Genomic DNA, 25,987 nt, shown 5'->3' with positions numbered 1-25,987 from the left:
AAACATTTGAGTACTTTTTCCGTCACTGCATACTGTACAATACAGATTGATAAAAATAATGCCTTATTGTTTCAAATAAGTTCCAGATTGCATTATTTGGGTGATAAGCACTTCATAGGGTAGATCTACTCCCTGTGTTATGACACAGACACATTAAACAACACACAGAAAAAAATAGTTTTTGAGTCAGTTCATCAGAATACTTTATTGTTGGATTTCTGAGAACGGCTGGCAGCATTTTGTAGAATGTTGATGTTGATGTTGGCTGTTGGGTTTACTCCAGGGTGTTGGTCATAGAGCTGACCTCCTCTCCATCCACGATCTCCTTGGTGACGATCATCACCTTTCGCGTTGTTGTTGTTTTGGTTTCAGGACTGTGGGACACATTGGGACACAGTTAGACATGCGTGTCTCATTGTCTCCACTGAACAGTACAATCCTCCATGTCAATTTAACTGTACGGTACAAATTGAAACAAACGGACCCATTTGTTTGCATTTGTACACTCTCAGAGTTACAAATGGATACATTAACACAGAGATTTTACTGTGTGGATCATTCAACCAAAAGAACAGCTGCTTTGCTTTTGCAAAGTAAAAAATACTGTTAATGTTTGTCCTCCTGTACTAAAACATTTGAAAATGGCCTCTGACAGAGGTATAATGTACTACGTTATATCTTGATTTAAAGGGAGTCCTCAATTCACAGACAGGAAGTATTTCCAATTATTTCCAGCAGGGCTATAGTTTGAAGTCTCAATTTAACTTGTGACAACTCTTTTGAAGTGGACAAAATGCCATTGCCCTAATCCCCCCCAGGGGGCCTTGTATGTCCAGTTATCTATCTTGTGTATACACTCACGTGTACAGCTCTCCATCCAGCAGTCTCCTGTACTCAGCGATCTCCATCTCCAGTCTGGTCTTCATGTCCAGCAGCATCTGGTACTCTTGTCTCTGGCGCTCCAGGTCAGCCCTGAGCTGACCTAGCTGGTCCTCCAGGCTGGTCACCTGTTTCTGGTAACTTGCCAGCATGTTGCCGTACCTGTTCTGGGTGTCCTCCAGGGTGCCCTCCAGAGATTTTTTCTGTACGGGAGTAAGTTGATATGGGAGGATTTAGAGATGTTCTAAGTCAGAAGAAGTTTGTGAGCTTTGTGTCGCTTTGGATTTGTCTGAGAGTCTGAGATTAATTAATGTGAAATCAATCTTGGCCCATTTGGCTGTTATAAAGCTTTGATTTAAGGAAGGTGCTTGTCTACTTCTGTTTTACAGTACATGAGTGCTGTTTGCTTGGTGTCATTTGACACACCCTGCTGTGGGCCATGTTCGTTTGTGTAAAATAAAACTCTTTGTTGTGCACGAGTCTCTCAGAGAACCCAGCCAGTGTATGTTTTGTATAAACAAAGAAAGACAGGAAGAGAATGCTTGTTTATCCTTTGAAATTTGAGATGTCTTTCAAGACGAATGACGGAAAACAGGAACTACGACAGGAGACCTACCATGCTGAGCTGTGATTGGAGCTCGATTTCCAGACTCTGCAGGGTGCGTTTGACTTCGTTAATCTCGGTTTTGGATGACTGGAGCACCTCTGTGCTCACGGCGACTTCTTTGTTCAGCTCATCTGTCTGTGAAAGGACAGAATATTATAATAATACTCTCATAATCATATCATACTGTATCATATTATTCAGGCGTATTTCCCACTAAGATTGAACCATTTACTCGATGTGATGTGTTTTTTAGTAGTAGTTATGGATTAACACAGATTTATATCCATTGTCCTGTGATTCTCTGCTAGTCGTCCACTCTTACCTTCTGATTGAACCAGGTCTCCAGGTCCCTGCGGTTCTTGGTGGCGACGGTCTCATAGTGGTCTCTGATGTTGGTCATGATAGCGGAGAGGTCCTGCTGAGGAGCAGCGTCAACCTCCACGTTCACCTGGCCACTCATCTGGTTACGTATGGCCAACAGGTCCTGGAGGAGCACAAGCATTACAGCGTGTTCAGAACGCTCACTGACATTTTTTATATCTATGTCTGTCGTCCAGGCACCATGGCTTTAACCATAGCACCACTCTAAACATGAACAGTCCATTACTGTATGCCTGTAGTACATTGACCCACAGATAATTCCGGCTCAAGCGTTAGCTGGAATGATGAGGTGATCATTTGTAATAATAAGTCAGGACAATAAGGAAAATTCAAGCCCACCTCCTCGTGGTTCCTCTTGAGGTGGATGAGCTCCTCCTTCAGTCCCTCGATTTGCATCTCCAGGTCTGATCTGCTCATGGTCAGCTCATCCAGGAGCCTCCTGAGGCCATTGATGTCTGCCTCCACACCCTGACGCATGGCCAGCTCACTCTCATACCTGCAGAACCACACAGTCACAGTCATTCTCTTGGTATGGGAAACCAAATCTGTTTCTGTATAGAAGTTCTCTGCGCCACCTTAAAGGGTAAGACCACTTTGGTAGAGGTTTGGGTTGTGTATTTACCTTGCCATGATGTAACTCCAAAGGTGGACAAGAAATCAAAAATAATTGCTTCATTGATTAGAAATTGATAATTCAAAATATGCTCCTCATTGACTTACATTGTACGGTAAAACAGCTCTCAAAGTCACTCTTTTAGCACAAAAACGAACGCAAACAAAGTTGATTCAGACAATATAGAACATCACCAAACCCAGTACTGTTTGTTTTTTTAATAAAAATGTCAACTTCCTGTTGATTTTACTATTTGAAGATCTGGATCCGGATCCGCCGATCCAGTCCCGGTTTTCTACTTATTAAAAATGGCTAAGTCAACAGGAAGTTGACATTTTTATTTAAAAAAAAACAGTACTGGGTTTGGTGATGTTCTATATTGTCTGAATCAACTTTGTTTGCGTTCGTTTTTGTGCTAAAAGAGTGACTTTGAGCGCAGTTTTACCGTACAAGGTAAGTCAATGAGGAGCATATTTTGAATTATCAATTTCTAATCAATGGAGCAAATATTTTCTATTTCTTGCCCACCTTTGGAGTTACATCATGGCAAGGTAACTACACAACCCAAACCTCTACCAAAGTGGTCTTGCCCTTTAAGGTGCATTGATGAATCAATTCCTGACACACAGAGATGCCGCACCAACCATATGGATTGAGCTTCCTTCTGCCCTGAAACTAAAACCTAAAGCATTGTAGAACTATTGTTCAGTTTGAAGAATTTGTTAATAAGTTAGCCTTTGACTAGCTACAGTATGACCATATATATATATATATATAATTGTAGAGCCAGTTCAGTCATTGGTGCAGCAGTTTGATTTACTTACTTGGTCTTGAAGTCATCTGCTGCTAGCTTAGCGTTGTCGATGGACAGATAGATTCCTCCATTGATACGGGTGGCATCCTGGATCTAAAACATGGATCACATGACACAACTGTTTTTACGATCCCAGGACACAACTGCACACTAAATAATAATAATCTAAATATAATGCACTGTAATGCATTACATGTGCAGGCGATATGCTTTTCTAAAGTTCTTGTCTGTATGTTGTAACATAGAGAACACCAGTAAAAAGGAGTTTCCATATATGCAAAGCCAGTGGAGTTCATTGAACCCCCATGCGCAAGCAGGCATAAAACAAATGCACAGGGTTTTGTAGTTTACATATATCATACTATAAAAGTACTGTAGTGTGTCTGATTCACTGTCCGTGGTCCTTAACTGTTAAAACTGCATATGATTCTCTTCTTTTTCCACCAATGCTGTATTGTGTGGGTGTGTTTGGATAATGAATGGTAGCTGGATTAACAACAATTCTAGCCTGCACTGTGGGCGATGTTTGTTCAAGTTGAGGGATAGTGTTGAGGGACATGGAGGTAGGGGGGAGGGCTGTGTGTGTGTGTGTGTGTGTGTGTGTGTGTGTGTGTGTGTGTGTGTGTGTGTGTGTGTGTGTGTGTGTGTGTGTGTGTGTGTGTGTGTGTGTGTGTGTGTGTGTGTGTGTGTGTGTGTGTGTGCGCACGCGCGCGCGATGCAAGCGCACACACGCGTGCGCGATGCAAGCACTGCATCAGAGATACAATCAGCACACTCTGAGGGAGAGGGAGGGAGGGAGACATAGTAGCTGTGAAGTCTTATTGTCATTTAACATCCATCATATTCCACATGAGCATTTCCCCCCTGGTTAAATACACACATTAATATTCTGATAATGTTCACAAAGTAGCATAAGCCCAGCCAGGCCTTTTTTTATATTACATTTCATTCAATGTGATTACATTCCTTTAATCTATTACTTTTGTAGAGGACACATATAAAAGCCAAATCCCATAGTGTATTCCTTTGTGAAGCCCCAGAACAAAAAGTTCAAACTGTGCGTATAGCACAGTATGTGTAAACCCCAATGTAATCCCCCTGTGTGTCTAGGTGTGTTTGTCCCAGGTGAGTGCTTTTAGGTGTGGCTGCAGGGCAGGCAGTCATGTCTCATTGACTTTCCTGTAACTGAAATTTGCTCGAGGATATATAATACTACTGAGCAAACTTGTATATCAGGTATCTTTTGACTATTGTTCACTAAGCAATGCTTTTCCCTTCTTTTTTTTTATAGGACAAGCCTCTTTGCAAACAAAGTGCTTTGTCCACAGAGCCACACCCTGAGGGGAAATCCAACTTCAAGCTGCAGTGCTGCTTTGTTCCTTGATGAAATGATCACCTCATAGATAGATAAATAGATAGATAGATAGACAGACAGACAGACAGACAGACAGACAGACAGACAGACAGACAGACAGACAGACAGACAGACAGACAGACATATCTTTCGAGGGAAATTCAGTTGTCATTTAGCACAGCGGTAAGGATGAATCAAACTTTTAAATTGAGATGACTACAGCAGGACTAGTGGACCAATGGTCTACTGGATGTCTCTGAGACAGTGGGACTCACCTGGTCCTGTAGATCAGCAATGGCGGCCTTGAAGGCAAGACAGTCGTGTGACTCAGGCTTGGTCTTGCTCTCCAGGAACTGCCTGATCTTCATCTCCAGGTCGGCGTTGGCCTTCTCCAGGTTGCGCACCTTCTCCAGGTAGCTACCCAGGCGGTCGTTGAGGTTCTGCATGGTGGCCTTCTTGTTCTCGTTCATGTCGACGGCATCGGACAGGTTAAAGCCACCGCCGAACCCAGAGCCCCCTGCGCCTGGAGCAGCCCCGAAGGACCTGGAAGCGCTGGCACTGGAGATGCGGACCCCACTGCCCCCGGCGCCTCCATACACACTACCACTGCCGGACCTCTGGGGTGTTAGGCGGCTGGCCCCAATACGGCTACCTGCACTCTGGTAAGATGGAGCACGAGCGTACATGATGGCGGTGGTCTGTAGTCTGTCTGTCTGCTCTGAACGGAAAGGAGAAGGGAGGACTGAATGGGGAGAGGTTGGTCACAGCTGCCTTTTATGTCACAACAAAGAGAGAGAGAGGGGGGGGGGGGGGGGATTGTTCCAGCCCCCATTGCGGGCTGGCCGCGGGCCAATACCTTAAGAAAACACGTGAAACACACACACACACACACACACACACAGAGAACAGACGGTACACAAAGTCATATCTGAAGATGGAATGTTAACTATATGCCGTTGCACAATGATGGTGATGATGTGCAACACAGGAACACGGATGGGCCGCTCCAATTGTTGCGATGTGGTCTAAATGAATTCTTTCAGTGTGACACACTCTGTTGTAATTGCATCTACTCAGACCGGATTCACATTTCAATGCTCAAAGTCCAACCCACCCACACACACACGCGCGCGCACACAGCCACACACACACACACACACACACACACACACACACACACACACACACACACACACACACACACACACACACACACACACACACTTACGCAGCCCAGATTCCTTTTTACCTGTCTGTACCTGCCTGTTGTTCCTCTTTGTGTATCTGTTGTCTCAGATGGGAGGTGCAGAGATGCTGCAGTCCCTCTCTCATGTCGGTAGTTACATGGAAACAATAAAAAAGCCTTTGTGTCTGTTCTTCACATCAAGTGTTGTTAGCCACAGCTTGAGGAAATAGAATATATGAACATGCATACAGAATATCTGCTGTCCCATGAACTAAACTCGGGCTCAGGGGTGACCGCACCCTTGCTGCCGCAGCCCCTTTGGGACGGCATTCCCCTCCCCTGTCACATCGGACCCTTCCATTGAATCCTTTAAATCCAGGCTCAAGACTCTCTTTCATTCACAAGCTGTTGAATCCCCTGATGTGGCTGATCTTTTTCATATTGTTTGTTTTTATTGTTTATTTGTGCCTTTGTGATGTGATTTTAGCTACAGCTCCTGTAACAGACCATGAGCTGCTTTAGTACTGGTCTGTAGCCTACAGCACTTTGGTCAATGAGAGTTGTTTTAAAATCTGCATCATTATACATTAATTGTACTTGACTTGACATGAACATGTACAGTATTCTTCCCACAGCTGAACATAAAAGCTGCACGTACATTTGGGTTGGGTAGTCAATCTGACAATAAATGTATGTATTTCCTGAAGAATACATAGTATATTGCGATTATATGATGCTATGGGTACAATATATCACGGCCTCAAGTGCATTATGGCTTTAATACAGACAACACCAACAACATAGCCACACAACAGAGAACTTCCGTGCATTCCAAAGGGAAGTTCCAATTCCACCGCACCATGAAAACCTGTTATAATCCCGGCCAGAACCACTGCATGTAATGTAGACTGCACTGATTCAAGGTTAGTCACTGAGTTCTTCACTCTGTCGCATTCCAGTTAAACTCATTGTTATCATGGTTACCATGGTTACCCAGTGTTCTTAATGGTTAATGTAATAAGAACCAAATCTCCCAGTAGTAGAACATTAACTAGAGCCGACTCCAAGCTGACCACTCCAGACAATATATCCTGACATCCTGCCCTATTCATGACCTGAACAGGTTTACGAGGCACAGCAAGAAGTATGCTCTCTCTCTCTCTCTCTCTCTCTCTCTCTCTCTCTCTCTCTCTCTCTCTCTCTCTCTCTCTCTTTCTCTATCTCTCTCAATTTAATATTTTCAATTTCAAAATGCTTTATTGGCATGATAAGATATGTTTTACATTGCCAAAGCATACATAAAACAAGTCACAACATTACGTACACAGAGACAATGAATAACAAGCAAAATAGTGATAATGAATAACAAACAATGAGACAATGATAACCGTGATATGCAGCAGTTAGTGACTTCATGCTTGGCTCTTCTGTCCACTGGCTGTCCCTCAGTTGATGACAACTCCACACATATTGTGCAGCCAAAAAGGTGCATTTAGACTGTTCTCCTAGAACATATTGAAGTGATGACTTATTAATGGTGGATTCAAATTATTTATATTTGTCCTTACTTTTAGGGAAGAATGATGCTCTAATTTATTTATATTTGTCACATACATTGTAACAGGAAGTGTATAGCTCTGTCTCCAACTCCCCTTGATAGCAGAGTGGACAGAGTTTGTCTTCTCTAGGCAGCCAGTTCTGTCTCTGTCTGCCTGTTTCTACTGCCAGGTGGTGGTCACTGAATCTGTGCATACAGTCGTCTTTCTCAGTTTTGGATCAGTAGTCTGCCACTGTGATCTCTCTCTCTCTCTCTCTCTCTCTCTCTCTCTCTCTCTCTCTCTCTCTCTCTCTCTCTCTCTGTTCAAAAATATTCACCAAATATAAATTTAAAGATCTCATGCAAGGTGCATCCACTCAGTCAGCTGATTGGATGTCATCTACTTGACCAAACAGACAGCACCACATACACTCCACCCATTTACAATTGACGTAATCAGAAATAACTAGCAAACATGCTACAAGACATGCTGTAGATTACTGAGCCAGACAAATATGTACATAAAGGGTAAATGCAAAACCGTGCAAACAGACATCAAGATTACAGAAAACAAGCTTTTTGACTTGAGTTTTAATAACATTGAAATACATACTGTGAAACTCCACAGTTTTCAGATGTATGACAAATAATTTGAAAGCTGGGAGTCTGCGGCTTCCATAAACTTAAAAAAAAAAAAATATATATATATATATATATATACAGTATATATATATATATATATATATACAGTATATATATATATATATATATATATATATATATATATATATATATATATATATATATATATATATATATAACAGTGTTAAGAAATACCTTGTTTATTATCAATTATGTTAAACTTGGGACACAGCCATAGCTATTTAATTCCCTTTTGTATGTGATGCATTTTATTCTGAAGGTGTTGTGTTGCATTGTGGGTCCTCAGTCCAGAGGAATCCTTTATGAAAGTGAGATGGTCTCCTGTCTGCTCTAGGGTTGCCAACATCCAGAACTGGAGAAACGGGACACATGCACGCACGCGCAGCACGCGTGCATGTGTCCCTCATGTGCGTGCGCGTGTGCGTGTGTGCGCGCGGTTTCCCGCGGATAAAGTTACTTTTTTTGTTACTTTATTTCGGTTTTAGGGTTAGGGTTAGGGTTGGGAACAGGCTGACATGCCACACAAACAATGATGCTACGCCCACCGGAGAAAATCTCACACACACGCACGCGTGCGACTCGGTGCGAGCACTGTGCCTGCCCTGTCAACTGAGCGGTCCTAGCGCCCTTCGCATACAGCACACAAACACGCAGCCAGACACACTGCAGTGCGCGCAAACAGAAATATATTTTTTATTTTTTCCCTTTATACCGGAGTCCGGGACAAACAAAGTCCCGTACGGGACACGCCCCTTTTGGCTCAAATACGGGGCGTCCCGGCTAATACGGGACGGTTGGCAACCCTAGTCTGCTCAGACTCTAAATAATGAATTAACATTATCTGTGTTTCACTAGAGTGGCCAAATATGCTCTTGTGTTTACTATCTGTTGTCTAGTAACACTCGTTTTTATATTTCATTTCATGGAATTGGTTATTTCATGGTTAAAAACGATTAGCTTATGCTAAGCTATCTGCTGTTATATATGAGCCCACTAACATGAAACATGCTGTCTCTGAACAGGAGATGACCCAAGACCAGGGCAGGAATTTCACGGCGGCCACGGCGGCCATGGCCGTCGTTGCCCCTCTCATTGGCCGTGTGCCCCTCGAATAATGACATGCCTTCACGGCCACAGTGGCCGTGGTGCCCCAGCTGCGCCCAGAAACTGATTTCACAGTTTTTCCTCTGCGCGATTTTCCTGTCAATACGTTTTTTTTTTAGACACCAGTCCAATTTGGTTGAGCTGCGCAGCTACAACATGCACAGTGGTAGGTAGGTTTGATTTTGAGCCTCCTATGAACCTTCGGAATCCCGCAACACCGTGTAATAGACACAAAAGCATTACCGGGCCAAACCGGAGATAAATCTAACGCAGCCTGTTGAATGGTAGGTTTGATTTCTAGCCTGAGAGAGAGAGAGAGGATTCCGTAGTCCTACAGACCGATGTGCCCCGATGTTTTTTTCAACAGCAAAATATAGATGAATACGTCTAATAAAATACAGCGAAATCCCCAAATTATGAGTCTTAATATAAAGCAAGCAACAGAATAACTGCAGACAAATTAAAAGTTTAGGCTATCAATATCATACAAAAGAGTGACCTCACCGCTCTGATGGACAAGAAATATATATTCCTTTTGCAAACCACATCCATAATATCTGTTCGTTTGTCAACAATGTTCTAATTGGGAAGTTTATTTCAACAGCTAGAATGTGACAGTTTTAGTCCGTTTGTTGGTGCGCAACACAGCCCTCGTTAAGTGAATTACTTTCACCTGCAGCGCAGTGTGTGGAGTGTGCGCAACAGGGCATATCTCCGCCAAGCCAGGGTGACCTACCCAGGCTCATGAAATTCATATCTGCAGGCATAGTAGCCAATTAGAATGAAATCTGCAAAAACGGACTCATACAGAACCATATATTGGCTATACATTATGGCTGTGGGGTGGAAATCTTGTATGTTCCTTTTTTATTATTATTTAAAAACTATTTAAAATCGTGAACATAGCCAATCTACAAGCTGTAATTATTAATAATTAAGAAATACTATATTTTAAAGAGTGAAAAATCAACTAAAATCATTATTAGTGCAAGTTCAATCACATTTAATTTGAATGAAAATAACTTGTGGGGAAAAGACAAAATCTCTACCAGAGGTCTTCAACAGGGGGTCCGCGACCCCTAGGGGGTCCACGAAGGTACTGCAGGGGGTCCGCGAAGGTACTGCAGGGGGTCCGCGAAATTGTTGTTTGATTAAAAAATATTTTGTTTTTAAAAACTTTAAAAACTTTTTTTCATTCTTTTTTTTTTCAAAAATGTAAATTTGTCTTTAAACATAACATGACATATTTTAATAGCTTAGTAATGAATGCACAATAACATGGTATGTTTATACATATTTTGTAGAGGAAGATCAGTGGTGTCAGTTCAGCAAAAGCTAAGGTATGGCAAGGTTAGGGTTGCCAACTCCCAGAGATTAAAATAAGGGACATCTAGGCTATCCTTTTTTTTTAGGGGGTCAACCCCCCCAAAACCCCTGAAATGCATAGAAACTATGCATTATACCTATAACACAATGCAAACACAATGGTCTTACACCTGCATTAGGCTACTATTCATGATTTTATTTCTCTTTTTTTTTTTGGAGCCAAGGTATGGCACCTGCCATGCCTTGCCATACCCAATTGACGCCCCTGAGAAAGGTCCTTTTGCACAACTACTGGGTCAACCTGTGCGTAGGAGCAGGCAATTCTTTCATGTGTATTTATATAAAACACAATTTTATACATAAATATATGATATATATAGTAGCCTACCCCCTACCTACCCTACGAGGTAGGGGGTCCCTGCTCCATCACCCCATCAGTTTGGGGGTCCCTGGCCTGAAAAGGTTGAAGACCCCTAATCTGTGAATCTAATGTGATTAATGTGACCCCTACTTCAGTCAATGAAGTCCAGGGCTGAATGTGACATATTGAGACCTATATAACCAAATATTGGTCATTTGCCAACACATTATTTTGTGAAATAAATGGGTTATATTTCACAGATAGTTATACAATTCTTATAATATATTAAAATACAATCATCCTTAACCTTCAAGTTAAATGCATTATTTCCGTGGACTTAAAAAACTTTTTTGGACTTAAAAAACTTCTTTTTTTTTGGATGGCCTTCCTGCCCTGGCATTTGGCCTTTGTGCCCTCCAAAAAATTACAACACCAAAGGCCAAGTGGCCTTGCCCCTAAAATGACGAAATTCCAGGCCTGCCCAAGACTGTCTGTACTTTACTAAGATCGAGCTGTGGTTGTGTGTCCCAAATTGTGCTTACAGGTATGTCCTCTGTGTAATATTGTTTATGAGGTTTTGTTATTATTATTTTGTACAGTACTAGGGCGGCCGGGCCGCTAGCCGCGCACGGGGTACCAAATTCGTGCGATAACAATTTCCAAAAGAAAAGTATATATATATATATTTTTTTAAATTTATTTTAAAAAAATGTTGTATTTTTTCCTGGGGGTCCCCGGACCCCCTGGGGGTCCGCGGACCCCATGGGAGTGTTGGGACCCCCACGGACCCCTGTGGAACATGGCGGACCCCTTCGGCTGTTTTTTTTTTTTTCATGAAGGTGTTTGCTTGTTTCTGGCGCAAATGTGGCAACACTGATATTCAATATGGGGGACCCCCGGGTCCCCTGGGAGTGTCGGGACCCCCGCCAAACATCGCGGACCCTTTTGGACCCCCGCGAAACATCGAATGCAAGTGGTTGCACATGAACTCTGCAGCCGCACTGAGGCGCTCCAACACAAACACTCTGATGCTCCCCTAAATCCATTCCAGGGTTTGAAAATACCCACTTGACAAAGGGGTGACGTGCATCACCGTTCCAATGACCAATAAACTCCACTTCGGGATTTCGCAAAGACCCACAAAAGCGTGCAGTAGTCCACACACACACACACACACACACACACACACACACACACACACACACACACACACAGCGTGCTGACAGCTAAAGGGAACTAACCTCGCGTCACCAGTCTTTCCACCTCGGAGGAAATAAAAGGTAACAAAAGTGGTGTACAGACAGGAAATGTTGTCCGCCTCGCGGTGTTTGGGTCTCGCTGGGCGGTGGTCAGCGATGACGGCGCTAAGGAACAACATGGCCGACCGTAATGTTGTGAGTATGTGTTGGCCGCAATTAATTATGCTTCGAGGGGGCAGATGTGTGCTGAGCAGTGAGAAGTGGCCTACGGACTGCGTGAAGTAATTGTGCGCGTTGTGGCTTGTGTTGTTAGTGACATTGATATGTTGTTTTTGTGTTTATTCCGACACAGTGACACGGGGAAATTATGGGTTTTGGTTTGTGCAATGTATTATAGGATGCAGTGGCATAATTATTTGAGAGGCCTACCTGCAATTCTGCATTGATTCCAGCAGGGCGGCAGTAAAGTTCATGTCTGTCCACTCTGACATTTGCAATATATAAACAAGATATGACAAGTCATAATATAGCCGCCAGCGGCAGGCTTTTTTTGCCCCAATACAGTCTATCACAGTAGAACCGAAATAGCAGAAAATGACTACATTACCCATGAGGCATTCTGAACGTACAACGCGTCCCCCTCTACCATTAAGTTACAGTGTCCAAGTTACAATACACAAAATACACCAAAATAATACTTTTCAATGGACTACTTGGGTAGCACTGATAACATTAACCACAGTAAGGTTCATAAAGTTTGTAGATGAGATGTTTACATTGTTAGTTCAGTCACGGTGGCGACGTTAGCATTAACGTTAGCCGCATGCTAACGCTAAACGTCCGTTAGCTTAGCAACACGCTAACGGCTCATATTAAGTTGGTTTGGCTAATAATCATTAATCCCAACTAATGCCAACACAGTAATGGATGTAAACGTTCACAGACATGCTTTGGACATTATTATCAGGTTGCATTATGAACCAGCAGTTACACAATACAAGTAGCAGGCCATGCTAGCAGCTAACAACATACCAAGGCGGGTGCTGTAAACGACGGCCGTCCATTGGCTAGGACGGCCGTCCATTGGCTTTAAAGTAGTGTCTCCCCATTGGCTGTGAAGTAGTGAAGGACAGCCAGGACAGCCAATAGCAAAAAAAGTGTTGAATACATGTCGGAAATCTGTCGGGTCAGAGTCAGAGTGAATACAGAGCCGCGCTTTCAGCTGGCGGCTAAAAATGGAGCTTTAGAGGAAAGAGGTTATTCTGCTATTTTGTAAAGTATTGTTGTGATATTTAAATCATGTATTTTGTAAGGAAATGTTTTTATTTTATTATTTGTATTTTTGTCAGACTTTGTGTCAAACTAATTCCACTATACGATCACCATGTATTAATAACTGAGTCCAGAGGAATCCTTTATGAAAGAGATGACCCAAGACTGTCTGTACTTTACTAAGAGCTGTGGTTGTGTGTCCCAAATTGTGCTTACAGGAATAAAACCACACTCTATTGCTCCAACATCCGGATTCATGTGTCTTTGATGAGACAGCAGGCAGGACAGGATAGAAGAGGTCACTGACCGGTCTTCAGAAGCAGATAATGTGAATATATATATATATATATATATATATATATATATATATATATATATATATATATATATATATATATATATAATAAAAAAAAGCAATTATGATGACTTCTGGAAAGAGGTCAGGGTCATGAATAATTCTAAAACCTCTTTACCATCTGATATTGAGGGTGTCTGTGGCCAAGAGAAGATTGCTAAAGTGTGGCGGGAAAATTACTGTAATCTTTTTAACTGTGTTAAGAGCAATGCTGTGGTAATTGATAATGTTGATCTATCCCCAAACATGGTAGTCAAATCAGTTGATGTTTCTGATGCCATCAAGCTGCTTGTGGACTGGACTGTATTACTGCAGAACACCTAAAGTATGCCAGCTCTAGGCTCTGTCCCCTGCTTGCTATGTGTTTCACAGGCCTCATGGTTCATGGTGTTCTTCCTGAATCTATTATGTCTGTTCTACTGGTGCCTGTCTTGAAAGACAAGGCTGGGAAGCTAAATAGCATGGACAATTACAGACCGATTGCCCTTGCCAGTATCTTGTCTAAAATATTAGAAAGAATTCTCCTAACTAGGCTGGAGATGTTTGTTCTCACTACTGATAATCAGTTTGGGTTCAAAAGAAAACATAGCACTGATTTATGTATATATGCCTTAAAGGAGATAGTTGACAAATACAGAATCCAGAATTCTACTGTATTTTTATGCTTCATTGATGCCTCTAGAGCTTTCGATAGAATTAACCATGCAAAGTTGTTTATGAAATTGATTGATAGAGGTGTTCCAAGATATTTAGTTAGAATACTGGTCTTTTGGTATGCACGTCAGACGTTTCAGGTAAAATGGGGCAATTGCATTTCTGAACCATTTCATGTCAGTAATGGCGTACGCCAAGGAGGGATTTTATCCCCCGTATTGTTTAATGTTTATATGGATGACCTATCAATACAGCTAAATGGGTGCAACACTGGCTGTCTTTTGTGGGAGACACTGTTGTCAATCATCTCATGTATGCAGATGATTTGGTTTTATGTAGTCCATACAGTGCTGGCTTTCAACAATTATTGAGGATCTGCACACAGTATGGTAAAGACTTTGACATCAAATATAATGCTAAAAAAAGTAACACCATGATCGTGAGAAGCAGAGAGGACAGGAAAGAATCCTTCCCTGCTTTTCAATTGTGTGAGAGTCCTCTTTTAGTATGTAAGGAAACTAAATACCTTGGTCATGTCCTCGCTGATGATTGGATGGACGACAGAGATATCTATAGACAATGTAGAAAAATCTATGGACAGGCCAATATGCTGCTACGGAAATTTTCTATGTGTTCTGTTGATGTTAAGTGTTCACTGTTCAGAGCCTATGTCACACCTCTGTACACGGCTCATCTCTGGTACTCTTACAGGGTGAGGAGTTTGCAGAGGCTCAGAGTGGCGTATAATGATGCCATGAGGTTGTTACTTCACATACCCAGATGGCATAGTGCCAGTCTATTGTTTGTGTCCACTGGTGTGCCTACTTGTGATGCACTTTTAAGACAATTGATGTACAAATGTATGTGTCGGCTTGATGTGTCCGTGAACAGCATCATAGAGGCTCTAACCAACCCTATGAGAAGCAGTTATAGATACTCATCCAGGCTTAGAGAGCATTGGCGTAATAGCCTATACACTTTTTAATTGATTGACTTGGCGCTTGACAGCCGCCTTATGAATTGGTGTGAGTGGGGAGGGGTGGGGGGCGGGAGCGCTTGAGTGATGTTTTGTTTTGTTTTGATTTGTATACATTGTATATTTTTACACTGCTGTCTCTTTTTATATTATGTGATGTCTTTTCTTTTTATATGGACGCATGAGTCTGGAATAAAGATTATATATATATATATATATATATATATATATATATATATATATATATATATAAATAAATAAACACTGATTGGCGCTGACCGGTCTTCAGAAGCAGATAATGTGAATTCCTGCGACCAGGATGGTTTACCAGGCTACAGCAACAGTATGTCTTGTAGCTTGGCAGTCCTAGAAAAACTTCTCTATTTCTGTCTATTTTTCACTGCAGCCATTTTGACATATAGGGTAAACAAACACAGGTGTTACCAATGATATGAATTAAGGTTGGATTCCATTCAGATCAAACAGAGTCAGGGCGCTGGCGCGCTGCTACTTTGCATGTTGGCTCACTTGGTAACACCTGTTTTCCATATCATGTCATGTGGCTGCTGTGGAAAAAGCTCTATTGTATCTGTGTATCTTGATGTAGAACTGGCTGTCCACAGTCCACACTGCAAGTAATCAGATTGCATTTATGTATGTGTACCCATTTGCTTTGATTGCTGTAGTCACAACATACTCTAGGCATGGGTTGATTCTGTCGTACAACAGTGTCACTTGCCGAAAATTGCTGATCTACAAGCTCACCACGCGCCACATTGCGATCATTCCCGGCGAGTGACGACAAAGTATAAATCAGGCTTCAGTGCCAGACCGAGACACATCTTTAGAAATCTGATCTATATATTGCATTTCAAACCACCTAGGAATGTGGTTCAAATCTGAACCACATTCCTTTCCAAAAAAAAAGGGGTTTTGCCGATCAGACCTGATCAAACCAATCTGATATCAATCTGAAAATCAAAACAAATCACATTTGGGCTGACATGTTTGCTGCTTTTTTCACTTTCACATTCACTTTGCACTTGAGCATTGTTTGACACATTTATGCATCAATTTTTCACAAGTGGACTGCTTTTGAGACTTTTTGTCTCCGCCAGGCCGATAGGCATGGCGAGAGAGTATGTTTTACCCTCCGTCCGTCCGTGTGTGTGTGTGTGTGTGTCCGTCCGTCCTTCTGTCTGCGACCAGCTAATCTCCGCCACCGTTGGCCCGGTCGCTGTGAAACTGCACACACACACTCCCTGGATGCCACAGCAGAACCTCTGCCCCACATTTTTCAGATCAGCCTGTCATAGCGCCACCATGAGGCCGACTTTTGCAAAACACATTTTTTAATGTTACTCCTACAGATTTTCTCCAAATAACACACAAATCGGTACACAGTATCTCTATAGCCATGTGATCAACACGGATATGTCCGATTTTCCATATTCCATCCTGATTGGCTAAGATTGGCTTCCAAAGTTAGCAGGATTGGTTCATTTTGAACAAAATGCCTCAAATCATGAATGCAGCATGCACTTTCCGTGCAATTTTCCACGTACATTCCCACTTGGCCCAGGAAGAAATGTCACTTGAAAACTTTCAAATCAGCCTCATGGTGGCGCTATAACAGGCCGATTCACGTTTTTAGCTATAACTGCACCGATCTGCGTGCAACTTTGCATGCACACTCCTTAGAGGCCTAGGAAAAACCTCTGCCGTGCATTTTTCACATATGCCTTTTAGAGCGCCACCAGGAGGCTGAGTTTTGAAAAACATTTTTTTTGCTCTTATTCCTTCAGATTCTGTTCAAAAATCACGCAAATCGGTACCCAGTCTCTCTATAGTCATGTGATCAAGATGGATGTGTCCGATACTTCATATTCTATCCTACTTGGCTAACTTTGGCTTCTAAAGTTTGCAGGATAGGTCCGTTTTGATCAAAATTCCTCAAATCATGAACGCAGTGTGCGATTTCTGTGAAATTTTGCACACACATTCCCACTAGGCCGAGGAAGAAATGCCACCCTTTTCACATTGGCCTGTTATAGCGCCACCAGCTGGTCTGATTTAGCAAACCACATTTTTGGAACAAAATGCCTCAACTCATGAATGCAGTGTCCGATTGCCGTGCAAGGCCTCAGAAGAAATGGCACCCTTTTCACATTGGCCTATTATAGCGCCACCAGGAGGCCATAATAACCTAGCCGACCTGGCGGAGACTTGTGCTCCGAGGAGCACTTTTTCTAGTTTTGTTTTGTTTTTAAGCCAGGGTCAAGGTCAACCAAGGCACTGGAAGAGTCTTTTCTGCCATGTTCACTCCAAAGGCCAGTGTTTCTCAAAAGGGATTACGTGTACCCCTAGGGGTATGCTGAGGTACTGCAGGGTTACATGAGAGAACGTGGAAACATTTATTCTACAGCTACTTTGAATGATAATGATTGACAAACGTTGTGTGAATCTGTTGATCTGTACAGTGTTAAACACAATTAAATAAAACACTTTCTAATCAACTGCTGTTGAATAGAAAGTAAGACTTATTTGCTGTTATGCTGTTTTATTTTATTTTTTAAAGATTTTGACATCAAAACTGGACTGAAAGTGAAATATTATGGCCACCGTTTACAATACATCTTCTCAGGAGGCTCTACTTGTAACTCCTTTCACTCGATATCTTAATTGTAATGTTATATTCTTCAAAAGGTGAGTTATCATTCATTCATGCTAGCTATAGTGTTCTGCATGCAGTTTTCAAAGCAAAATGTTGCAGTCAAGTAAAGTGGGTAGGCCTACTTGGATTCAGAAATCAGAGAACGGGGGTACTGAAAAAGCCAAAACAAAGTTTGAGAACCTCTTCCCTATAGGTGGTGCTTCTGAAACATGAATATCTCTTCCGGCAAAGCAGGGTTATTCTGTACCTTACAGACTCCTGGTTTAATGACGGCACGCCTGTGGTATGCACAGCAATGTAGGGTTTCTCATTGTACAGGGATATGGTGAAGACGAGCAACAGAATGGGAGGTGTACAGTATGCCTTATATGAACAATCAGGGACGTCACCCTGGGCACACTATAGTGAAGGAGAGAGCGTGCGAACAGAACATTGAACTGCTGTTGATGAGGTTGCAGGACCTACTCTCTTGTGAGTTCTTTAAGGTCATTGTTATGATGGCCTATATTCCACCATCAGCAAATGCCAAATTGACTAAGGAGATACAGTAAATAAGCTTTCACTAGTAGGCCTAAACACAGAATGAACCTAAAAAGGCTACAAGGCAGAGGAAGAGGAATTATAAATAGAAGGTGGAAAGTGAACACAGGAGCCGGTGGGTCTATGGAAGAGCTTAAAGTCCATAACAATCTATGTTCATGCCAGCTCTAACCTACAGGAAGGTGTTCTGTTCAATTCTTTCTGACTGCTAGAGGCAGTGCTTAACACTGAATATTATCCATCTCGCACACATGAAGTTTGAGTATTTTAAGTCACCTGTGACCCATGTCACTGTCAAATATGTCCCTTGTATCTTCTTGCAGGCAGTTCAGAAAAAGAAGGAAAAAAAAGAAAGAAAAAAAAGATAGCTAGTGCCTTTATGTGGCTGGGAGTGGGATCCCTACCCCACCATGATGGGGGTAGGATGTCCTGTCTATCACTGCTTCCTCTAGCCAGTTCTATGAAGATGTGCCTGAGTAATGCCTAGGATTTGAACCCCAGGATCCCGTGCGGGAAGGCCAAACATCTTATCCACTATACATGGGCAACTGGCGGCCCGGGGGCCACATGCGGCCCTCACCTTCACTTAATGCGGCCCGCAGGTTAAAGGTTATATGATTTTCACTTTTTTTTTTTTTTTTGGGGGGGGGGGGGTTTATGACCTCAATTACACCCAAAAAAGCAGGAGGTGATGATTGACAGGCAAAATCCCTCACCAGCGACACCCGCAGGCAAAGATTTATTTTTTCATTGCAGTTGAAAAGGCTTTAGAAATGTGAGAGAAAAACACCTGCAATGGCTCACTAGAGTGGAATGTTCAGTTAAAACTTTTTATACACGTTTTGAGGACCATGACAAAGACTTTTAATGTATTGTAAAACTAAATGTCATGAAACCTTTAATATCGGAATACTGATATAGGCCTATTATTGAATTCAGCTGTTCCAATTCCAAACATGCGATCATGACCCGCTTTAATTACTTCCGTCTATATAATTAGTTTAATGACTTTTTTATGTCCAATGTATTTGTATTTAAGTTCATAAGTATAAGTTAACTTGAGTATAACTAAATGCATTTGAAATCAAATAAAAAGGTTATCCAAAAAGAATTCAGGATTCCAATTCCAAAATAGCAAAAATAGCGGATCTGCAAGCTCAAAACGCGTCGCAGTGCGACGCATTTTGAGCTTGTAGATCAGCTATTTTTGCTACTTGTGTGTGACATACTAGAACAGCATTCATTTACGAAAAAAAGTTAAAATATGGAGATAAGAGGTTTCTGCCCGACAGCAACAATATGCAATGTGGCCCCCTGGAGTGAGTGTGGAAATATAGTGGCCCTCTCCATCATCAAAGTTGCCCACCCTGACTAGCCTAAAGGGGAATTCCCCCTTGCCCGAGGGAGATATTAGGCTTTTGGTATTCAGGCAGAGGCTCTCTGCTACACCTGGACAGGGGGAAGAAGAAGATTCCACCCATGCTTCTGACACCAATTCCCAGCGGTCTTGAAGCGGGCCCAGAGCTGCCCTAGTCACAGTTAATCCAGTGGTCCGTATGGTTCTGGTGCGATTAGGCTTGGATGAGGCACAAACGGCAGGCACTCTATAGTGCATTCGTTACACAGGTCCCTCGTGGACTACTTTTTCTGTATCGTACTCCTAACCATAAATTATATTGAGGAGCCCAGACCCCAAATCTCTGTCTCGCCACCCCACCAATGCCAGAGCATTAGCCTCTATGCATAATGCCAGCAAGCTATCAGGCTGGGTATAGAAATCAGGGAGCCATCTATTGCCTCCTTACTTGTGTCACATGATGAGGTCTTGAGACTTGATGCTCGCTGTCCCAGGCCCCAATGTCGTCTTCATAATGAAATGTTATGGTACAGTATAGCACACATGTTCTGTGCTGGGAACTCTTTTCCCCACCAAACCCCCCCACCCCCCCCCCCCCTTCCCAGTCCCTGTAATCCTCTTGCAGGGATGCTTCCGTTCAGAGCCTCAATGGAAAATCTCTGCAGTCGTTCGCCCTTATGACCAGGGAGCTTGGCAGGATAATGTCAACTCTTACACAGATTCATTTGCAGGTGTGTCTGTCCCCACTTTCAGAGCCATGCCAGAGGGCCCTCTGCACACTCAGGTGGTTTCTGGTTGCTGTTTGGCCTAATAGCACAGCAGGCCTTTGAGTGAGAATTCCAGGTGAAACAGACTGGCCAGCAGTTTGCTAGCCTTCAGTCCTACACCCTTAGCAAAGCTTGCTTTTCTACTGGTGATTTAACAAAGTATGCTTCAGCCCATGGATGGCACAGGGCACTTTAGCCCTCTGAAATCTATTTTGTGAGTGTGGATTGTTCCTTTTAAGGGCATGTTTGTTTAGAATCTGCCCCGGGCTTGCTCTAAGTTCTGTTGGTTGAGCGTGCCATGCCTAGGACTAGCCTACTATGGTCACGTCGGTCCACAAAGTAAAAAGAATGGCAATTAATTGTTGAGTTATTGCGTTGTCTAGTTCTTGCCTCAAGTATTTTCCAAAAAATACATTTTGAGTACTGTTAAACTTTAAAAAGAGACATTTTGTAAGGCATAGTCATGGGATACACTGCCACTAGGTGGCTCCACAAATGTTGATATTTCTGCTTCTTCTGCCCTACAAGTATCTGGGTCTCAGAAACTATCTATACATGTTTTCTATCATCTATCTTCCTGTCTATCATCTGTTTATCGCTCTATCCCTCTATTGTCTATCTATCCATCTATTTGTCAGTCTATCTTCCGTGCTTGGACCCCATTATTTGCCACTTGCAGCTATTTTTATTTTTTATAAAGGCTGTCATCAGAATGTTCTCTTCCTGCCACAATTGATACACTGGATCAACGGGACTTGGTGGTCATCTAATATGACATTTTGTGACAATATCACATTTTCTGTATAGTCTGACTCTGTGTTGACCAAAATCCAAACTTATATACATTACAATGCAATGGCAAGAAGGATGGACTGTAGTAGTGTGCTGTTTACTTTACTACTTTTTTCCGAGGTGTTTGTCTCACTATTTACTGACGATATTTGAACAAGGAATAGTATTTGTACAACCCTCAGTATTAATTGTTAACTTTGCCTGCCACTGCTGATTAAATCAAATTGACTGATCTTCTCTGATCTTCCTCTCATTTTGCACAACCACATAACAGTGTGTGGATGAACACCTGCATTTACAGTGCACACGCTATCCACTTTCAATGGATATGGGCAGACAGGCAGGTCTACAGCAGACAGGGCATTAGGCACGGAAAGGTCATTCTGGCATTGAGAATTTTCTTCATTTTCAGAGGCTAAGTGACAAAAGGAAACCCCCCATTAATTCTGCTTACCTATATTTTTGGCTCATTTTGGGCAATCCTTCATCAGCCAGATGTTAGATACAGGCATGCAGCATGCAGGGGGCACTTCTGCAACCCCCTGTGCATACTGCAGTTATCTATTTAGGTATTCCTGCTGTCTGCATGATGTTTGCAACATTAACACTCTTCCACAACAATAACAATTACAATTTGGGCATTTAGCAAGATGCTCTTGTCCAGAGATATGCATTTCCTGCCTCTCTGTGCCAAATCTGAATGACCAAATCCTCTTTCTCCATCTACTGTCTACACAGCGTATGAGCATATAAAATACCACCATAGGTCTGTACTGTAACTCTCAGCGTTAAATTAATACTGAGGATTTTACAGTGGGGGTCCCAGAGATAAATTAGTATCAAATGGGGGTCCATGACCTACTGCACGGGGTCCATGAACTGAAATGGGTCACTGGTTTTAAAAGAAGAAAACACGCCAGACAGCAACAATTTTAAGCTTGACCTCTGAGCTATTTTATTGAGTGTGTGTGTGTGAGAGATCAGCAGAGGTGACGGTGTTGCTCTCTCAGTGCTCTTCAGAGTCCTCTACCACCGTCTCCGTGATGGTGACTGTCTTGGTGACTGTGGTGGCGCTGCTGGACACGCTGGAGCTGCTGCTGGACAAGCTGGCGGAAGAGGCCGAGATGCTGGGGAGCACAGACAACAGTTAGTAAAGCTTTCACGTTTTCATCATGATTGAAACTTTTATACGTTTATGTCCGAAACCGTTACTTTTCAGGAAATTGAGAAAAAGAACCATGCGTTCCAATGGATCCAATCTAGTCAATATTTAGTCACATGCCTTTGTTAATACTTTTCAGAGGTTCGATGTTTATGAAACCCACAGAGAGTTATTTTCACTGAATGCACGCCCCAAGAATAGGGATGTGAGGGTTCAAGTGGTTAAAACAAAGTGTTATACCTGCTTTCTCAAAGCTTTTAACATTAACATTAAATGTTTTTAAAGACAAAATACTTTTATTAGTTAGTTATCATTAAAATCTTAGTGATTTGCCAATTAATGGGGGGCCCACTTGCATAGCTGGCCCTGGCCCACAGGTTGGGAATCGCTGTTCTATTCTATTCCATTGTGTTGTACTGGTTGGTGTGGCCATGGTGTCTCATACCTCATGCCGCCGCCCATGCCGCCGCCCATGCCGGCGCTCAAACTAGCACTTGCGCTGGCCTCTCCGTCCAGCAGTCTCCTGTACTCTCCGATCTCCATCTCCAGCCTGGTCTTGATGTCTAGTAGCATCTGGTATTCGCCTCCCTGGCGCTCCAGGTCAGCCCTGAGCTGCACCAGCTGTCCTTCCATGCTGGTCACCTGGCCCTGGAAGCCGCCCAGGGCCATGGAGTAGCGGCCTTGTGTCTCTCCTAGGGTGGCCTCCATCGAAGCTTTCTGCAGGAGGCCAACAAGAAGGAATCAGTCAGACCCATGCTGGTGTGCATCGGAGGAGGATGTGTTCAGGTCTACTTTGAATTCAGTCAACTCTTGTGGGTTAATACATATTGCAGAAACATTTGCAATTGCATTTGCAGACATTTAGCAGATGCTATTATCCAGAGCGACTTACAAGCGCAAAATCAGCAGAGTAAGCATGAACAGGGGGGGGGGGGGGGGTTATTCCACAGCTTGAGAGCCAGGAGGAAGAAGAGTCTATACTATAGAACATGTGTGAACATTATCCAGGGTGTTTTAAGAAAGGTTTGAATAGCCCTGTTATCATTAGCAAATGAATTATATATTGGGTTTTAGTTTTTTTTAATTGATCTGTGGTAAATGTGCCATATTTCTGTGAAATGAGACTGGAAAGTTGTGCACAGTGATCTGACTTGAGGATTACAGTACCATGCTCATCTGTGACTGCAGCTCGATCTCTAGGCTTTGCACTGTGCGTTTAACTTCTGTGACCTCTGTTCTGGACGTTTGAACAACTTCTGTGCTGGCGACAACTTCCTGGTTCAGTGTCTCTGACTGTGGACAGAAAACCAAAACACAAGGAGGCAATTATGGTTAAAGCTTGTTAATTCTTCAGGAGTACAGTATAGGTGAGATAGGCAAAATACAGTTTGCAGTGCTGAATAGAAATGGTCATAGATTCATAAAATGATACCATGACTTTTGTGTGACTATGTATATGGACCCTACCTTTTGCATGAACCAGGCCTCCAGGTCCTTGCGGCTCTTGGCGGCGACTCCCTCGTAGTGTTCTCTGATTTCCTCCATGATGAGAGAGAGGTCTTGCTGAGGAACAGCGTCTACCTCCACATGCACCTGACCACTCATCTGGGCGCGTATGGATAGGAGCTCCTAAAACAACATGGTGCAAGGGTTTAGATGACCGTTGTTTTGCTCAGATAACCTTTCACATAAGTCCCCCTTCTTGCTTAGCTACAGCAGCTATACCCAGTTTTATCGGTTTACGTATCTGCATGCATAGACATTTAAATACACAACTTGTATTTGTTGTGCATGTTTAGGTAATGCAAATAGTTGCCAGTCTGACCTCCTCGTGGTTCTTCTTGAGGAAGACCAACTCCTCTCTCAGTCCTTCAATCTGCATCTCCAGGTCAGCTCTGGTCATCGTCAGCTCATCTAGAACCCTCCTCAGACCAGCGATGTCTCCCTCCACTGACTGACGCATGCCCAGCTCGCTCTCATACCTGGGAAACACAGAGGGCTGTTGGTTACTGTTTGGTATATCGTAGGTTTCTTTTTAATAAGCAAGTTCATGAGGAGTGTAGAGGGGGAAAAAGGAGACGGAGGAGAGGAGAGGAGAAGTTTGACTTCAAGGAAAATGAATTTACTCACTTGACTCTGAAGTCATCGGCAGCCAGCTTGGCGTTGTCAATTGCGAGGTAGATTCCACCGTTGACGGTGGTGACTTCATAAAACTAAGAAGCAATGCAAGCAGAGATGGAAGAGATGTCACGTTAGTGATCAGTTACGGCAGTAAGTTTGCATAAACGCTATCAAGAACAATTAGCATCAGGACTATACACAGTACATTGTCTGGATCAATAACTGGACTTAAGATGAGCTCTCTCATATTAATTTTAAGTAACATCTGCCACTATATAACTACAGAAACATATTGTTCAGACATTGATTGTCATGTGAAGTTGTGCATGTTCTAGATGCTGTTACTACAAAGACAGCCACGTGCAAGCTGTTCCTTGGCACAACAATAACAATGCTACTGAGTGATGAGGACTAGCTGTAACGGAACGCGTTGGCTGATGTGGGCGTGGCTGTGTCTTCTTACCGTGGTCTGCAGTTCAGCGATGGTCACCAGGAAGGCTGAGTAGTTGATGGCGGAGGGGCCTGCCTTGTTCTCCAGGAACAGTCTGATCTTCAGCTCCAGGTCAGCGTTGGCGGACTCCAGCATCTTGACCTTGTCCAGGTAGGAGCCCAGGCGGTCGTTGAGGTTCTGCATGGTGGCCTTGTCGTTGGTCTGGAAGTCGAGACCGCCGCCGCCACCACCACCACCACCTCCCATGCCGAAGCCGCCGCCGCCGCCACCTCCCATGCCGAAGGCCATGCCGCCGCCGCCGCCACCGCCACCTCCCATGCCAAAGGATGATCCTCCGCCACCTCCCATGCCGAAGGACGCTCCACCACCGAAGCCAGAGGACAGCCTGGAGGAGCTGCCGCTGGAGACGCGAACGCCATATCCCCCTGCTCCTCCGTACACACTGCCGGCCCTCATGGCGCCCATGCCGCCGCCACCGCCGCCACCTGACATGGACATACGAGAACTACCCGACGACATCCTGAAGCTCGCCATGATGCTCGTGTGTGGTGTTGATGATGATGATAATGACAATGATGCAGGAGGTCTTTCTGCACCAGCAGGAGAGGAGAGAGTGAAGAGCTCAGATTGGAGATCGTCATTTATACCATTCTAGCGGGCAATGGTGGGGGTGAGAATAGAGAAGCAGGGAGGGAGGGAGAGATTATCCCAACGGTGGGAGGAGAAACTCGACCTTTTTGCAAATCATGAAAAAAAAAATATCGTTGCTGACAGGTGTAGAATGTACTGTAGGTAACGGGGTTGTAGGTGTGGCACATTTTATCACATCAATCCATCTTACT

At 43.2% G+C, this 25,987-nt stretch overlaps 1 protein-coding gene across 1 annotated transcript; it reads right to left on the bottom strand.

The window, feature by feature from the left end:
• Nucleotides 1–178: 178 nt before the first annotated feature.
• On the bottom strand, nt 179–25,739 carry LOC311054779 (uncharacterized protein). The gene is made up of 14 exons (XM_084070783.1): nt 25,158–25,739; nt 24,704–24,786; nt 24,399–24,555; nt 24,041–24,202; nt 23,741–23,866; nt 23,019–23,290; nt 22,442–22,538; nt 4,924–5,403; nt 3,305–3,387; nt 2,207–2,363; nt 1,809–1,970; nt 1,496–1,621; nt 862–1,082; nt 179–374 (listed from the first exon to the last, which is right to left on the bottom strand). Exons 1-14 carry the CDS (start codon nt 25,677–25,679, stop codon nt 275–277), a joined length of 2,748 nt encoding a protein of 915 aa, XP_083926909.1. The 5' UTR covers nt 25,680–25,739; the 3' UTR covers nt 179–274.
• Nucleotides 25,740–25,987: the final 248 nt, after the last annotated feature.

This window comes from Gymnoscopelus microlampas (assembly GCF_963454915.1).
Source record: "Gymnoscopelus microlampas genome assembly, chromosome: 11".
Lineage (NCBI taxonomy): Eukaryota > Metazoa > Chordata > Actinopteri > Myctophiformes > Myctophidae > Gymnoscopelus > Gymnoscopelus microlampas.
This window is presented reverse-complemented; position numbering and strand designations above follow the sequence as displayed.

Bases quoted from the DNA above. Each gene is read 5' to 3' on its own strand.
- LOC311054779 (XM_084070783.1), bottom strand. From the start codon at position 25,679: ATGGCGAGCTTCAGGATGTCGTCGGGTAGTTCTCGTATGTCCATGTCA. The intron at 24,203-24,398 runs GTCAGACTGGCA...ATGTTGTTTTAG, and splicing joins TCAAGAAGAACCACGAGGAG to GAGCTCCTATCCATACGCGC. The intron at 22,539-23,018 runs GTATGAGACACC...TGTGCTCCCCAG, and splicing joins GGCATGGGCGGCGGCATGAG to CATCTCGGCCTCTTCCGCCA.